Source organism: Ctenopharyngodon idella, chromosome 10 (assembly GCF_019924925.1).
Source record: "Ctenopharyngodon idella isolate HZGC_01 chromosome 10, HZGC01, whole genome shotgun sequence".
Taxonomy (NCBI): Eukaryota; Metazoa; Chordata; class Actinopteri; order Cypriniformes; family Xenocyprididae; genus Ctenopharyngodon; species Ctenopharyngodon idella.
Window position 1 is genome coordinate 5,857,209 of NC_067229.1, and position 17,526 is coordinate 5,874,734.

A 17,526-nucleotide genomic window follows, 5' to 3' on the forward strand; every position below is an offset into this window, starting at 1 on the left:
CTTAAAAAGTACCACAATACACTGTGAAAATCAGGGCGCACTGATTCTCACAATGGGTGATTCTCAAAAGGAAGTCTGCATATCTCAGCTGCCAAGACATTAAGCGCTGCTGAAGGCTGTATCTATTTGAAGGATCCTTGGAAGGCCTTCGTTTTGCATCCTTCATTCAGCTCATTCCGAAGGATATCAGGTGTATCCTTTGCGTCCTTAAATCAACCACAATCCTTTACACACATTCCAATTGATGAAAAAGAACAGATAGAAAACGAGTCGGCACTGAGCTTATCTGAGTTCATTATGAAATGTAAGACAAAAATAATGTTTGGCATACATGTTATCTTTTGTTTTGGTGTAAATTAATCACTTAACACTAAATTGTCAATCATGTAATCCACTGGGACACCACAGACAGTTGTTATTCACTGTTGCATTAATAGATAGCAGTACATTTTTAATACAAAGCATTTTTCCAAAATGAAGTTTTGATAGTATTTTCACATCGTGACCGTGGGGGCGGGAACATGTGATGTAGCAATGCGCACTTACAAGACCGACTCATTCTAGCATTTAATGCTGAGGAGCACTTGTCTGGTCTTGGCTATACCCGTGTGAACATTGAAACTTTATTACTGTTTTAAAATAATCCATTAAAAAGTTGTGATTTGAGGTGTGTACATCAATATTTTAAGTTCCATTCGTTTGCACATTGTCTCAAGGACACGTCCTCTGAAATATCATAAACATTCATGTTACTGCCAACCACTGGAACCAAATATTTCTGGAAATAAATATATTGTAACATCTGTGACTGTATTCTAAAAATCTATATAGATGTAGTTCTATAAAGAAAACACATTTTTTCTCAGTTACTACATTGATTATTTTCATTATTAAAGGCACAATATGTAATTTTTGCCGCTAGAGGTCGCTTACTGAAAACAAAGGAGTAGCTTGATGACGTCTTGATTTCGCAGAATCATGGAAGGTGTTGTCTTCACGTCTACAGCCAGTGGAAAGAATCCGACGGGACTCGGGCAGAAATCATATTCATGGATGAGCTAATGTATTAAAGATTTATTAACATTACTGCAGTATGAAGCTGGGTGTGGCTGAAAGCCGTTGGAGCAGAATGAGGCTACTGGAGCGATTGCTAATGAGAGACGAGCGTGACACACGGCTTGAGAGCAGTGGAGCTTTTATTATGCCACAGTCGCTTCCTGTCAAGCATATGTGGGGTAAAGCAGCGCTGTTTTATCATATTATCAGATCATTTCATCACATTTGCATGTTGAAAGTTGTTACAATGCTACTCTGCATTCGCTCGGCAGCTACTATGAGACACTTGTTGCACACTGCAGTAAGCTAGATCGATATTAGGCATGGTAAAACATGGTACTCGCGGTAAATCAAGAAAACGAGATTTAAACAATAAGACTTACTGTGTTGATCTATATAACAATTAGTTTTCTGTCTATAAATGTATCCAAATAGTTGCTCACCTGTCTAATAAAACACATAATATACTAAATCGTCTTTGGTGTTTCCATGGTTTCTACAAAATAAAACCGGAAAACAAGGGTAACGCGGTTATGATGTCATTGATAGGCGACGCACGGACACGGTCTGTGTCCTGGTTAAAATTCTTGGAAACATTTGGGATAATGTACGTACACAAGTCAACAAAATATATAAAATGGTTATAGTGGTTTTAGGATATTTTAATCCAAAAATCTTATATATTGTGCCTTTAGTGTACTTATATATAAAATTTCTTGGAGTTGAACTTTTCCAGATAGCATACATATCCAGGCCTCATCTGGGCCAACTGTGGCACATATGGCTCAGTTCTGGCAGCGAGAAAGGTCATAGGGGCCGTATCTGACCCACACACATGAAGCCGGTTTTAGAGTGAGTTGTAACTTGCTGTGTATGGCCCAGATGTGGCCCATGTGACCTTTGCCACTGCCAGAACTGAGCCATATGTGCCATAGTTGGCCCAGATGAGACCAGGAAATGTATGCAATTGCCAGCCACACTCAGGCTGAGTTATCGGCATCATTCCATGCGGTATGTAGGCCAGAAGAATGTGGTAGATGTGGGCCACAACTAGGCCAGATGTTATTTGCTATATGGCTTGCAATAGTAATAGTACACTAATATTGATAGTCATAGTAACACAAGACCTTTCATTGTTGTTTTTGAAAGTTGCTCAGAACAAGAAGTGGTTACTTTAGTTTCAGTTGCAGTGGGTGTGTGATGATGACCTGATATTAAACCTTCAGTCTGATAATACTCTGCAAGTCAGCGACTGTTTAGGACCCCAATGGTTCTGATCTTGTGGTCATTTTCAGTGGAAACCTTCTCAAAACAGTGAGAAGGTTATCAGACATATATTTTTGTGCTCTGCTGAAGCTACTAAACTCTACTAGTCAGTTTTTCAAAAATGTTCCTGTGGAGCTTGTTGACTTGTTTTATATGTGTTCATGGTAAGCGTAAATTTTTATTATTATTATTAGTTATTCTGCTTCTAATAAATGTGTTTTGCAAGTGCATTGATGAATCTCTAGGCTATCTGGTATATCTCTTGGCTTTCATGCTATCTAGAATTTGTGTTGCAGTTCAATAGCGGTAACTGTCATATTTAAGAACATGCAGTGAAAAATGATGGTAACTAAGAACATATTAATTCTAGAAAAAAGAACAAAACATTTTCTGTTGATGTACACTTCCTTTTTAAAACATTTTAAACATTTTTAGCCATGGCTCTCAAACCACAATTGTATTTACACTTTTTATGTAAATATATATTTCAGATGTCGAAGCAGATGGAATAAAGATAATATCGGCGATGGAGGGAGATTCTGTCACTCTACGCAGTGATGTTACTTACATTCAGAGAAATGATCGCATAACGTGGAAGTATGGACCTGATGAATCACATATTGCTGAAGTCTCTAAACACAGCATTTCTACGTATGCTGGTGATGATGGGAGATTCAGAGACCGACTGAAGCTGCATCCGACTGGATCTCTGACCATCACAAACATCAGATTCAGTGACTCCGGATATTATACAGTGACAATCGGCAGCTCCAGAAAAACCTCGCGGGAGATATTCTTGGTTATTGTCTATGGTGAGTTAAATATCACTGTCACATTGTCTTTTTAACCTTTATTTCTCTTTCTTACATGAATTTTGTAGTGTCTCTTTAATTTGTTTATTTGTGTTTTAAAGCACATGTCACATCACCTGTCATTACTACAATCGCAGAAATCGAAGCGAGTCAAACTCCAAGTGATCAAGGTGAGTCCCATTAAAGTCTTAATTTAATTTTTTTATGTGTGCTATATAGAGAAATGTGTGTTGTAGTAATTCTTGTGTTGCAAATTTCTGTATATATATATATATATATATATATGCTTTATTAAAGCAAATATTTATTAAATATTTTGTGGAGTCTGGAAATGTTATAAATAAATGAAAACTGAAATAATTAATGTATGTTCACATGTATTTACTGTATGTATGTGCTGTTATAAGCAAATGAATCTACATAACTAAATTAAGCTGTGCAATACTAATATTGTTTTTACAATATGTTCTTGTGTAAGTATGAAAAATGCTTGGCAAAAGTGTGCATCGCATATCGACTGAAAAGATAAATGTCCTTCTCCAAACTCACGGCAGTTAGGCAGAGACAAAGGGCCATATGTCAGTGTTGGTAAGCAGACATCCGAGGTAAGCAGAGGAAAAACCAAAGGCCAGCGCTCCTATACCATCCCCACTGTCGAACTAAGTTCACAAATAAGCATGGCTGTCTATCTTCGTCACTGGACAAAACATAATGGTCTCGAGCGACACATATCGTTCCCACTTCTCCGGTAATTGTAAAGGCAGTCAACATTTACTCTCCTGGGCTGCATCCGAAAACGTATAGGCAGTGACACTGCAGGCAGCGTTTGCGCACAAAGGTACCTCACAAAACTGATTTTGGACAGACTTCTGAGGCAGCGTAACAGTTTAACAATCTACAGCAAAATAGAGAAATATAGAAAATAGAAAAATAGAGCTTTGGTGAGAACTTACCAAATATTTAATTACTACAATAGTAATTTCTCGCTAGAAATGCCATTAGAAGTGGAAAACGTTGGTCAAAAACGTAGGCCTAAATGTTTCTGTTGAGTTTTGTGGGTCACCACTGTGCTGAAGAGTAGAGCCTGTGCTTCAGTCCAGAAGGAGACCTACAAGAGTTGTTAATATGCTACATGTTGATTAATTTAAAAGGCAGTAACTGTATTGCAGTGTTGTTTATCATCTTTAAACAGATTTTTTTTAAATCGGCTAAATTTCATATATAAAGTATTTGAACAGTATCTCCAGTTTAATAAATACAAATAAATGTATGGTCCAATGTAGTTCTTATTTTCAATAAGACATCAACATCTAAACCTCTGTTAATTCTCATTAAGAACTGCTGTAGACATCTGACAGAAATAAAGTAAATCTGGTTAGTAATAAGTGAAGCTGGTAATGCTGTTTGCGGAGTTTTTTAATCAGACCTTGAGAGATTTAATGTCTTGTTTTATCTTGAGTTGATTTAATCTAAGGCTGGAACTGAAGTCAGTTGTAGTTCTTGTGTTTCTCTTTACTTCAGTGATTCTGCTTGTTAACAGCAGGTGTTCATCACTTAATTAATCACTTAATTATCTACTTAACTTCAATACTGATTCAGTGTTACCTTTTCACACTCTGGGTGTGGACTCATATAAACCCCAGCAGTGTTAATTTTACACTGAGGATTTTGCTGTGTAAAGTGCCCCTATTATGCTATTTTAAAGGTTATAAGTTTTGTTTTGGAAACTCAACAGGTATGAAATATGATCAGTAAGTGAAAAACACTTTTAATGAGAAGACAAGTGCTGGGCTGCTGCAGGTTATTGGGCAAAAATATATTTATTTAATATTCAGAATGCACATTTGTGAAGGAAAATATATTTATAGGGACATTTCAGCAGGTTCAGTATAATTCATGTTAACACAAAGAACATGATCAATTGTTTCACTCAACTTACAGCCCTAAAATGCAGTAATAATCTGCATTCTCCTGAGTAACTGTCTATGCGCTGAATGCTGTTACTGAACGCCTGAGCCGTAATAATAAGGAAACAGTTGTGCAAGTAGTCCATACAGAGAATGAAATAATAATAAAAATAACACACAGGTTGTGACAGATACACTGAGTTTCTGCGATATTAGGAGGAAGATAAAAAAAAATACATTGAACTTCGTCTGGAGAGCGAGACAGAGAACACAGACCACTAAAACCAGACGGCTTTTGATTTAATAATCTAGAATTAGGAAATAACTGCACATTTTAGGAAGTCACTCTTCTGTGTCTGAAGTGACTCTCGGCTGGACGTTTGTTTCTGTCACGATGTCCTCTCATCTGTGCGCTCTGATCCTGTTTGTCCTGAGTGGCGAGAAACTCTTAATACTTTTAATCGGCAAACGTGGAGCATTTATTTAAACACAAATGCTTTTCCACAAGAGATTAAATTGACCTTTTAGAAGTATGATTAAACTCTAGGAAATTATAGATTATATTAAGTCTCTCTATAATGTATTTTTATGTGTTCTTCAGGTGTGTTGGGCACTGATATGGATGAAATGAAGTCAGTGACTGCAGGAGATTCAGTCTCTTTAAACACTAATTTTACTGAAGTACTGAAAAATGATCAGATACGGTGGATGTTTGGACCTCGTGAGACTCGCATAGCTGAAATCTATAATCAGAACATCTATATGTTTAAGAGTAATAAGATATTTGGAGACAGACTCCAGATGGAGAATCAAACTGGATCTCTGACCATCAGAAACATCAGATCTGAACACTCTGGACTTTATGAAGTACATGTCTGAAGAAGCAGACGGATCTTCCTCAAGAGATTCAATGTTACTGTCTATGGTGAGTAAATCTAGTCAGAACCATTAATTTTCCAATTAATATCCACACATTGTCTTAATATCTTGTTACATTTATTCTGGAAAATCTTGATGTGTTTAAAATTATGTATTATGTCTTTTATTAATAATTGGTGGTCCTAAAATAAAATAAAAAATTCTCATGTTTTCCAGCTCATCTTCCCCTTCCTGTCGTCACCAGTAACTCTTCAATCTGTTCTTCATCATCATCAGGATCATCAGTGTCCAAATGTTCACTGCTGTGTTCAGCTGAGAATGTGAGTCATGTGACTCTCTCCTGGTACAAAGGAAACAGTTTATTGTCCAGCATCAGTGTGTCTGATCTCAGCATCAGTCTCTCTCTACCTCTGGAGGTGGAATATCAGGATAAAAACACCTACAGCTGTGTGCTCAACAATCCCATCAGCAACCAGACTCAACATCTGGCCAACATCAGTGAACTCTGTCAAGCCTGTTTGGTTATGTCAATGCATGGTAATTTCCAGGCAGTGATGCATCATTTAGGAAAAAAAAAAACTTTTATAAGGTATTGAGCTCACTAATGATTTAGTGTTTTTATTTTTCTTCTCTCAGACTCTGTCCAGTGTTGTAGTTTTACTGAAGCTGTGATTCGATTGGTCCTCTCTGCTCTGTTGGGCGTGGCTACTGTTGCTGTATTGGTTGATCACTTCAGATGAAAGTTGAACAGAAGATGAGGAAACAGACCACCATCAGTTCCTCACTGATTAATCATGTATTCTCCCATGTGGTCACTAGGTGGCGAAGTTAAACAACTCTTACAAATGATGCACTGATTAGAAGAGTTTTTCTCTATGCTTTGCATATCAATGTCAGTTTACATATCATCATATCAGCATCCTATCAATAGAGTTCAAAAACACTTATATTTTGAACTATTGTTTGGATTTTTTTATGCTGTGTGGATAAATGTATATTGTAGGAACTCTTGTGTTGCAAATTTCATATTCTTTTTTAAAGCATATCTTCCTCCTCATTGTGTCTGTGGAGTCTGGAAATGTTATAAATAAACAAATGAAAATTGAAACACTGAAGTATCAGAAAGATTAAATGCATCTATGCAACAGTAAATTATATTTAAAGGGATAGTTGTGCTGCGTTCACACCACCTTGTATTTACCGGAATCTTGAGATGACAACACGTGACGTTATATTCGGAGCTGTTCACGTCCTTTGACTGGAAATTATGTGTTTCTATGGCACCACTATCAACGCCTAAATGAATCTACAGCGGTCAGGTGGTACAGCGGCCACGTGGTACATGTGGGAGCTTTCAGAAAACTCCCAGCTTACTGTAATTACGAGCTCTATGAGGACATGAACGCTTTTTACGAGCCAGAATCTCGTAGTTACAGCAATTATGATACGGCGTGAATGCACCTTTGGTCTGTTTTTCTTCTGTGGAGCACAGTGATCTAGTGATCTGAATGAGTCAGACAACTGATTCAATCAATCAATCAATCAATCAATCAATCAGTTATTCTCTTAGCTGCAGTCCGTAAGTTTCGCCTCTTTGTCGCCGTCTCTGTTTGAAATCTGCAATTGCAGTTATTTACGGAATTATCTTCCGTGAGTTGTGCATCGGCACGGCCCCTCAGCATGGATGAATCTAATGTCTTGCAGTGTATGGGCTGTCAGTCAACGCACAAGTGTGGATATATCCACTGTACTTCAGAATTACAGATACTATGTCTCGGAAATAAGTCCAAAATAAGAAGTTTCGCTGAACAAGTAATAAGTCTGCCACTTTTGTTCTGACCAACTGAGAAAATAAAAAGATTTACAATAAATCGCACTGCCAGTGGTGATTTAATCTAACGATCGCAAAGTTAGCTCAGATCACGTCAAATCATGCAAATTATTATTATTGTTATACCTTATTCTTAAATTGTTAATGTTTTCAACATTGCATGACTATGTATTTAATGTGTATTAGCGTTATCTGAAGATTTTCTGTACAGTCTAGGCCAGGGGTGAGGAACGTTGATCCTGGAGGGCCATTGTCCTGCAGAGTTTAGCTCCAACCCTGAAAAAACACTCACCTGCCTGTAACTTTAGTAATCCTGAAGACCCTGATTAGCTTCAGGTGTGTTTATTTAGGGTTGGAGCTAAACTCTGCAGGACAGCGGCCCTCCAGGATCAAAGTTCCCCAACCCTGGTCTAGGCTAATCTCTAATTGCCATACCATTCGAATTTTAACTAAAGAAATTGTCCTTTCTTTAAAAAGCAATTTAATGTTCCTTAGAACTTGTTCTCTTTGAAATACAAAGCTTTTGTAAGTATAATGTAATCACATGTATCTGTAATCAGATGCACATTTAAAACTGGAACATAATCTAGCTTCAGTCACTTACACGTGTTTCATTACCATGCACACCATTTTAATTATTCCAGCTGCTGTGAGAAAAGGCTATAAATGATCCGTCACCTGCAGCATCCTCACATAGCCTACTAGCCAGGACTCCATATGTAAACAGACACTCGTATTTCCCGTAGAAACCTACAGTACTACTCAAATTAGAACACATTATTACAAGCTTACCGTTGTGAATCGGGCTAAGGTAAGGAGATAGTTTTGAATACTGGCTGTTTTCTTGCTCAAAAATTGATTTTGCTTGCTCAAAAATTTCTGCAGCTTTAACTTTAAAGGGATATTTCACCCAAAAATGAAAATTACCCCATGATCTACTCACCCTCAAGGTGTATATGACTGTCTTCTATCAGACAAACACAATCTGAGATATATTTAAAAATATCCTTAGTCCTCTAAAATTTATAATGGTTGTGAATGGCAGCCCAAATTCTGAAGACAAAAAAAAAAAGAAAAAAAAACAAAGAAGCATCCATCCATAAAAAAATGAATCCATATGTCCCCAGGGGGTTAATAAAGGCCTTCGAGGTGAAATCATGATTTCATAACAGGTGAGGTGTCTGAGCTCAGACATGTAGTTTAATCTGCTGAATCTGAAAAGTAGGGCTCACAACCACAAAAGACCATTATAATGAGAACAACAGGGTGTAATGAAGCATCTATCAAAATGATTTTCTCTTGTCTGCCTCTGTATCCAGACAGCAATTTGTCAATGTAAATTTCATGCTTATTTTTCTGAACATGCCATTTGAACCGATAATTTAATATAAAGGCAACCATATCAGAAGTCTGTTTTAGAAGTGATGTAGCCTATTAGATGGCCTGTTCTGTAGTACCATATTTTGAACTATTTGATATGTTGGTAAACATTCATAAATAAATATATGAAGTCAATAGAACATTATTTTAAGACCTTTTTGGCTTTTAACCTCTGCATTCAAGAAAATAAAACTTGGTTTTAATGCCAATCAGTGGACAAAACTGAGTGTTCATTTGAACCGACACATTCATAGTTCCTCTACATCTGTTTTCTTCACTATGAATTTATATTGCCCTTATTACAGATGCAATCTAGCAGTGCATGAACACAGTCTATAGAACACCAAGCAGCTGCTCACCTGAACATCTTCAGACTGCTTTAGAAGCTCTTCAGCACTATGGACTATGATAAAGCTGGGGACATGGAGGGTGAAAATGAGAGAATCCAGAAGATTGGATGAGGTAACAAAACAAAAACACTGAAAAAGCCTAATGCACATTTGTCATTTTTTATCCACTGATCCCATAGAAGTTTGCATGACTTAATGAGTGAGCAACAGGTATGCTAATTTAATATTATTTGAATCACAATAATGCTTAATCACATCAATTGCCATCCTATTTGTTGTATTATGTATGTTTATCAAATATGACTTTTTTTTTTTTTTTTTTTTAAATGTGTGCTCTCTGTGTGCTGTAGGGGGCAGCATTTGACATCCTTTACATCACTATCAACAGAGTAGAGAAGAGGACTTTATTCACATGTACATGTAAAGTGCACATCATGGATGGTTTGTGTCTTAATGTGACAGTAATTGTTGTGAATCTCCTGAATGGCCTGATGGAAACTCATAAAATATTACAATCTCTACCACAAGTGAGGACACCAGTGATTGTCTTGTAGAAATTGCTTTCTTCCACCAACTCATGAACCATTTTGTTTTCATTACATCCACGAGTTATTTTATATTATTTATATTATTTATTTTTTCAAAATATACAAAGACTACAAACAGGCAACAATTTATATGTTTGTCTTGACCGAAATGTCAACAGTGAGAGGCCTACAAAATTGAACACATTTGTTTTTGCCTACTGAATTAATTTTATGGCTGGAACAAGTTGTATAGCTGGAACAACCTCAGCTGCTTTGATCTTGAGAGAGACAAAAAAATTATTTATTAATCCGGATCAGAATGAGCTTTATTGCCAAGTGTGTTTACATACTCAAGGAATTTGTCTTGGTGACAGGATCTTCCAGTGCAGAAGTACAGACAGTGTAGACACATATGATAGTGCAGACCAGGGGCGGAGCAAGGGGGTGATTTCTTGGGCTTAAGCCCCAAGTAATTTTTCAAAAGCCCTGAAGGTTTATAATGTCTGCCCCTGGTGCAGACATACATAGGAATTACACAATAGAAATGAAATATATAAGAAACAAAAAATTAAATAACGCAATATAATACAGTAGTAGAAATATATAGAGAAAAGTTTTAGTGAATACATAGTTTTAATGAATGTACAGATGTTATTTATTTACAAGTATACAGTTTATTATGTATTTTACAGATATACAATTTTAGGTGTTATGCACAAATGTACAGTTATGGTAGACAATGTACAGTTATGAGAGTTTCAACTTACACACAAAATCCTTACTTGTCACACAATTTCTGAAACCTGACACTCAAACAGTAGAACCACACACCAAATCTGCAAACCATACACTAAAAAAAAAAAACCCTGTAATATAGCCTAGGGGGGGGAAAAAAAATTGTTCGTGTGTCTGGCTGTTCTGATGCTCGGTGCTCTGTAACTCTGGCCGGAGGGCAACAGTTCGAAAACAAAGTGGGCTGAGGGTGTGAGGGGTCCAAAGTGATTTTCTTAGCCCTTTTTCTCACTCTGGAGGTGTAAATATTTTGGAGGGTGGGCAGGGGGACAACAATCTTCTCAGCCATCCTGACTATACGTTGTAGTCTCCTGTGGCCTGTTGCACAAAGCCGGTTTCAGTTTCTACCCAGGTAAGTTCAAGATTAGTTTGAGCAAACTCTGGTTTTTCAGGTTTATGAAGGTGGATTGGTTTTTAGCAGGGTTTGTTGCTATGGTAACTGACATTACATGGCTAACCTGCTCCGGAGCAGGTTTTATTCTGAGTTAGAGATCACAGACCCAAACTCGACCAATCAGCTGTGAGTAAAGTGACATGTCTGATGCAATAAAGCCACTCCTCCTGTATCTCTCGCTCCTAATTAAATCAGTTTATAGTGAAAACATTTTAGAGACAAAATTTCTCAACATTTGCTGTTAATTATTCATTATATTTATATTAAATAAATTAAAATTATGAATAATTCATGACCTATTCATATAATTAGGCCGATTATATTAATTGACAATATTAAACTTTGCTTTTAAATTAAATATAATACATGCATAATATATAAAGCTTTTAAACAGATTAAGTTTACATGTATTCTTTTGAGCTCTTTGTGAAACTATATTAATTATTTGGTCTATTTGTTTAATTCACATGCATTGATATAGTCAGATATTTTCTTTCAGCTGCCTTCTCAAACTTTCACTGCATCAGTGTTTATTCCTGCTTTGTAAATGCGTTTTATTTCATATTTTTCATAATGATCTCTTAATCTTCGGAAACGACATGAATTGCGCGGCTCTCTTGTGAGAAGTGAATCAAACTGACGTTCTCCTTGTTCCGTGTGATTGGCTGTTTGCCGCACGTGTCACACTTTCAGGTGCACGCACTTTGCAAACTCTGGATTAAACCTGAGTTGACAGAGAAAGTTTATACCAAGCGTTGTGCAACAGTTGATCCTGATCTAAACCAGGTTGGATTTATCTGGATTTGTCAACTGCAAACCTACTCTGAAACTCAGAGTTTGTTAAACAAGCTTCATGCAACAGGCCACTGATGTCTGATTTGGTAGCTGAACCAAGCCAGGCACTTTTAGATGAACACAGGACAGACTCAATTACGGTGGAATAGAATGGTTTCAGCAGCTCCCAAGCTGGTGAAGGAAGTATAACCTCTGTTGGGCCTTTTTCATCATGGCGTCTATGTGATTTTCCCACTTCAGGTCCTGAGAGGTGGTGGTTCTCAGGAACCTGAATGACTTGCCAACGACTGTTGTGTCATCTGCAAACTTCTGGAGCTTGACAGAGGTTTTTTTTGTTGCAGAATTAACATACAGACATCTGTCTCCACAGCCCAATTGTGAAGGTATAGGCAAGATAATGCTCTTCATGAATTCAAGTAAGCTTCATGTTTGGCGTTATTCAGAATATCTCAGTGTAACTGATACAATGATCTCATATGTACAAAAAACAAATGATAGCTTAGGGATCCCTCCTGTTCCCCACAAGGCATGCAAATTCAGTTGTTTGTTCATGTATCCATTTGGGGACTGTGTAACAACTAGTTCTGGGTACTGGTGATTAGCTTGGTAGTAAAGATTTATTGAGATTAATCAATTTGAGGTTTACACGCACAGCTCTTATTAGACTACGTCTGTTACAGTTGTACGCACTGGTCAAACACAAAGATATACCTTTAACTTTACCAAGCCGGTTGCTCACTAAAACCCCCACAGTCATTATGTTTTTAGGCCATTTCAAGTTTGATTTTGACGTGACATGAAGCAGTGATATCAAAGTTGTTTGCTTACTTTTTAATTAATCTTCCCATTAATGCCATCATTATCTTCATTCAGGCCGATCCATGAATGTGCACAAAAATAAGAGGTGGGATTTATCGCATGAACCAATCATATCTAATCATAACGGATTATACCCCCCATAAATATATTATTTTTATAATATTATTTTCTTGTCCAGTTTTTTTTGAGGAGACACTGCCTGCCTGCCTGCCTGCCTCCCTTGCCTCCACAGAGGAAACGCCCCTGGTAACAGAAGTCTTTTGGATCTTAAATTCATATCACAACAGTTCAGTACAATGTGTGTTCTTCTGCAACAACCTCCTGCAAGAAAAAATGTACCAGAATCAAAATTAAGATGAGGGGTTGAGGATTTATACAAGCAGAAAAGGCTCAGTTATCTTACCGTACTCTGGAGTTGTGTAGAGAATGTTGTTTCAGCATAATGCATCTCTTCATCATCAGTCTTAACTGTTTTAATAATAATCAGACATGGATTAAAACTTTGTTTTGAATCACCATTTAAAATTAATATGTTCAAACTTATGTATTTTTGCATGTAATTACTTTTTCCTGGTTGTTTACATTTTTTTAGGCAAATGAAACCTGCAGCTATGACCACCAGCACCAGTGCTATAAGAGCTGTTGCCACCAGGAATCTTGAATTCTGTTCCACTGCTGTAATGTACAGACAAAACTGTTAAACCGTAAAATCTGTTAAATCTGTAAATATATATTATATCTGTAAATATATATATATATATATATATATATATATATATATATATATATATATATATATATATATATATATATATATATATATATATATATAAAATATTATATTATATTATATTATATATATTATATATACACACACACACACACAGTGACACCTAACATGTTGGGCTACACTTCTTCAGAGAGACATGAGCATGTTTTTAAAGGAAGCATGGGACAAATTAAAACCCTCGTACTTTTTTTAAATACACAATATCAGACCATGATTTGCTACTTGCTAGTTAGAAACACACAGTTCTCATTTATAATTTAGGAGGAGAGACATTCTTTACAGCATTTTATTTTTATCATAACATTTGTATAAGATGAAAAAAATATTTCATCAATTTACTAGGATCGGCTGTAAATCTGCTGAAAGTACATTTTGCTAAATTTTGGAATAAATTAGAATATATTGTAGATCAGAGTTAATAGGCATGAACTAAAAGTTACAAAACACAACAACTCTGATTCATTTATAACAATTACAGGATAACAGACCAGTCAATACCTGCACATGTGTGACAGAGTCCTCTGATGTCCAGATATTGAGTCTGGTTGCTGATGGGATTGTTCAGCACACAGCTGTAGGTGTTTTTATCCTGATATTCCACCTCCAGAGGTAGAGAGAGACTGATGCTGAGATCAGACACACTGATGCTGGACAATAAACTGTTTCCTTTGTACCAGGAGAGAGTCGCATGACTCACATTCACAGCTGAACACACCAATGAACAATTTGATGATTCTGGAGAAGAACATTGTGAAGAGTCTCTACTGATGACAGGAACAGGCAGAGGAGCTGGAAAGAAAAGTCCAAACAATAAATGCTGCTGTTTTTAAATTTAAAAGCCAAGCTGGCTATTGCAAACTCCACCCAGATTATAGCCATAACTAGCATATTACTTTATAAATTAATGCATAATTATTATTTTATTAGTTCCTAATTAGTAACACAATCTAAATTCAATAATCATTCGAAAGTGGAGTCAGATTAAGCTCGGCACTAAAGTAAAATTGAAACTAAGTGAAAACTGAGATTAGGTTAACATCACTAGAATGCTGAAAAGACCTACATGCATTATACCTTCGCCCCCACCTTTGGATTCCATTGTTGGGCCGACGGGTGGTTCCTTACAACTATCACTATTTACACTAAATGTAATCATTTGTCGCTAATTGTTTATATGTATACAAAATTATCTACTATTTGAAGAGTGTAAATAGCATCTAACTTCATTTGCACTTATTAAAGCAACTTTCATTCATAAAATGAACAATAATAAAAGACAGGCAGCAGATAAAATCTGAAATGTACTTTTTTTTTTTTTACTATCAACAGAAATTAAGCAGTCAGTTTCATACAATGTTGATTGAAACAGAAACAAAGTCTTTATGAATAATAACGACAATATGATATGACATGAATATGACGAGGCTGTCAAAAATCTATTGAAATCTTCAACTTACCATAAATATAAATTGTGAAATTATTCCTCTTTGTCCCTGAGCTCCTGATGATCTGTAGTTTATAAAGTCCAGCATGCGTCTTGTTGATGTTTCTGATGGTCAGAGATCCAGTTTGACTGTTCATCTGGAGTCTGTCTCTGAACATCTCACTATAATGCACATAGATGTTCTGTCTGTGGATTTCAGCTATTCGAGAGTCTTGAGGTCCATAAACCCACAGTATCTGATCATCTCTCTGTACTTGAACATCAGTGTTTAGAGTGACAGAATCTCCCTCCATCACTGACACTGATTTCACTCCATCCGTCTTAACACCAAACACTCCTGAAACAGATTTAGGAAAAAATAAATAAATAAATAAAATAAAATAATAATAATAATAATTCCCAAAAAATTCAGTATATACATTTGCTCATCAATTATTTAATGCAGTTTGTAATTTAACCGGAATTACATTTATTTATGATGTATGAGGCAAGCAGATCAGGCTAGTCAATATGAATAAAACTATGAATGAGAGAAATTACTAGATAGTACAATAATTTTCTTAATGTTTTCCTGATCGCCATGACATCTACTCATTAAAAAATAGCCTGTTGCATTAAACACCCTACACCCAATCTATACTGTGACATAATGTTTACTTTAAACAAACAGGTTTGCACTAAATTAAGCAAGAGATGTGTTCGTGTATTTATTTTTTGCTTCTGGCTCTGTTACCATTCAGATGCTTCTGCTCTGCACTACGTGTTTTGCCATTTTCCCTTTAGTATTTCTATTTGGTTCCAGATTGACGGAGCACAAACAGTGCTCAAACATTCTGTAGTTGGCTATACCGGCTCTGACACCAAAACGGACTGGATTTTTGACTGTAAAAAAGGATAAATCACTCGAGAGGAAAAAAAACAACAACAACAAAAAAAAAACAACTTGCAGCAGTGCCACCCCAATCAGAACAGACAGGAGAGCCCCACCCTGTAAACAGCCTCTAGTATGCGAGTCTATATAGATAAACCTGCAATAGAGACTCCAAAATTAACTGACACAGCAGAGAATACATACCAATGGCATAAACAGGGACCAAGACCCATGGGTTGTCACAATTTTAGAGAATCACATTCTTACTGCCTGCCCCAAGCACCAATTTCGGATTTAAATAAGGACTAACGTCACAGCATACCGACAAACCACCAGTCTGTCACTCAAGTTATTATACATGTGGGCAAAAATTTCCAGACATGCCAGGACAAGCTTGATAGTTTATTCTCTGTAAATAAAGAAATTGAACTGTAAATATTAGTATTGAACTTTTACAGTTGTAGGCCTACTATCATATACAATTATTAGCCTGTTATTTTTTATATTCAGATTTTTGTCATATCAAACTTTTGGTTAAGATTGAGCTTACAGTAACCTACTTTTTTCCCCCATTTCTTTAAAATTTGTTTGTTGATATATGTTGAGGCAGGAGATTGAAACTGCTCAGTTATGCACATCATTTCAACATAGCCATTAGGGTGCTATTTTAATCGTTATCAATTTTTTTTTTTTGTATTGCAACTAAACTTGAGGATTCATACTATGACAAGGAAAATAAAAACTGCTCTAAAGATAACTAATGCCTGCCAAACCACCCCCACCCCCACCCCACATTCATGCTTTAAATTTGTTTTGGTGGGTCTTGAGACAGATTATACTTGTCTAAGGCCGTTTCCACCTGGTATTAAGATTCATTTTGTCGACTGAATCACAAGTAGAAAAGGGAGACACATGGCCGTTTCCACCTGTTGTTTTAATCTGCCTCTTTTGTATACCTTTTATCCAATTCTGTCCTGATTTCTTCGGGAGGAGGGTCTATGTGTGGGAAAATTTATGTTTTTTTTTTTTCCCCCAGATCTTTCAATCTAATGGACAAAATAAGTTCATGCAATTTACCAATGAACATGCCGAGAGACAACGGAAAAACACAGAGAGCCTCAGCTTTTGTTTCTGCTCTGAGAAACCAAACCTGGGTCTTCAGCCAACAAAGTTTAAATCCTGTCTGGCTAGTGCAGTTCCCTATTGTTTATGCATTAAAGGGTTAGTTCATCCAAAAATGAAATTGCTCTCATTAAAGGATTAGTTCACTTTCAAATAAAATTTCCTGATAATTTACTCACCCCCATGTCATCCAAGATGTTCATGTCCTTCTTTGTTCAGTCAAAAAGAAATTAAGGTTTTGATGAAAACATTCCAGGATTATTCTCCTTATAGTGGACTTCAATGGCCTCCAAACGGTTGAAGGTCAAAATTACAGGAACCACTTGGAGGTGATCATGTGTTTATATAAAGCATATACATTTACATTTATTTTGAAAATGACCGATCGTTTCACTAGATAAGACCCTTATTCCTCGTCTGGTATCGTTTAAAGCCCTTTGAAGCTGCACTGAAACTGTAATTTTGACCTTCAACCGTTTGGAGGCCATTGA

The 17,526-nt window shown here is 36.3% G+C and overlaps 1 protein-coding gene, 1 long non-coding RNA gene and 1 pseudogene across 2 annotated transcripts in view; 1 reads left to right on the top strand and 2 right to left on the bottom strand.

The window, feature by feature from the left end:
- The first annotated feature begins 2,333 nt into the window (after positions 1–2,333).
- On the top strand, positions 2,334–6,688 carry LOC127519785 (uncharacterized; annotated as a pseudogene).
- Positions 6,252–17,526, bottom strand: part of LOC127519897 (uncharacterized) — a 163,202-nt gene continuing 151,927 nt past the window's right edge. Inside the window, exon 4 of the long non-coding RNA XR_007931946.1 lies at positions 6,252–6,365. This is a non-coding gene — a long non-coding RNA (uncharacterized LOC127519897). The remainder of the gene's footprint in view (positions 6,366–17,526) is intronic.
- LOC127519865 (T-lymphocyte surface antigen Ly-9-like) lies at positions 10,317–16,660 on the bottom strand. The gene is made up of 5 exons (XM_051907529.1): positions 15,056–16,660; positions 14,097–14,387; positions 13,373–13,483; positions 13,212–13,276; positions 10,317–13,129 (listed from the first exon to the last, which is right to left on the bottom strand). Exons 1-5 carry the CDS (start codon positions 15,333–15,335, stop codon positions 13,097–13,099), a joined length of 780 nt encoding a protein of 259 aa, XP_051763489.1. The 5' UTR covers positions 15,336–16,660; the 3' UTR covers positions 10,317–13,096.

Bases quoted from the DNA above. Each gene is read 5' to 3' on its own strand.
- LOC127519865 (XM_051907529.1), bottom strand. From the start codon at position 15,335: ATGGAGGGAGATTCTGTCACTCTAAACACTGATGTTCAAGTACAGAGA. The intron at 13,277-13,372 runs GTAATTACATGC...TTATTAAAACAG, and splicing joins ATGTAAACAACCAGGAAAAA to TTAAGACTGATGATGAAGAG. The intron at 13,130-13,211 runs GTAAGATAACTG...TTTTTCTTGCAG, and splicing joins CTACACAACTCCAGAGTACG to GAGGTTGTTGCAGAAGAACA.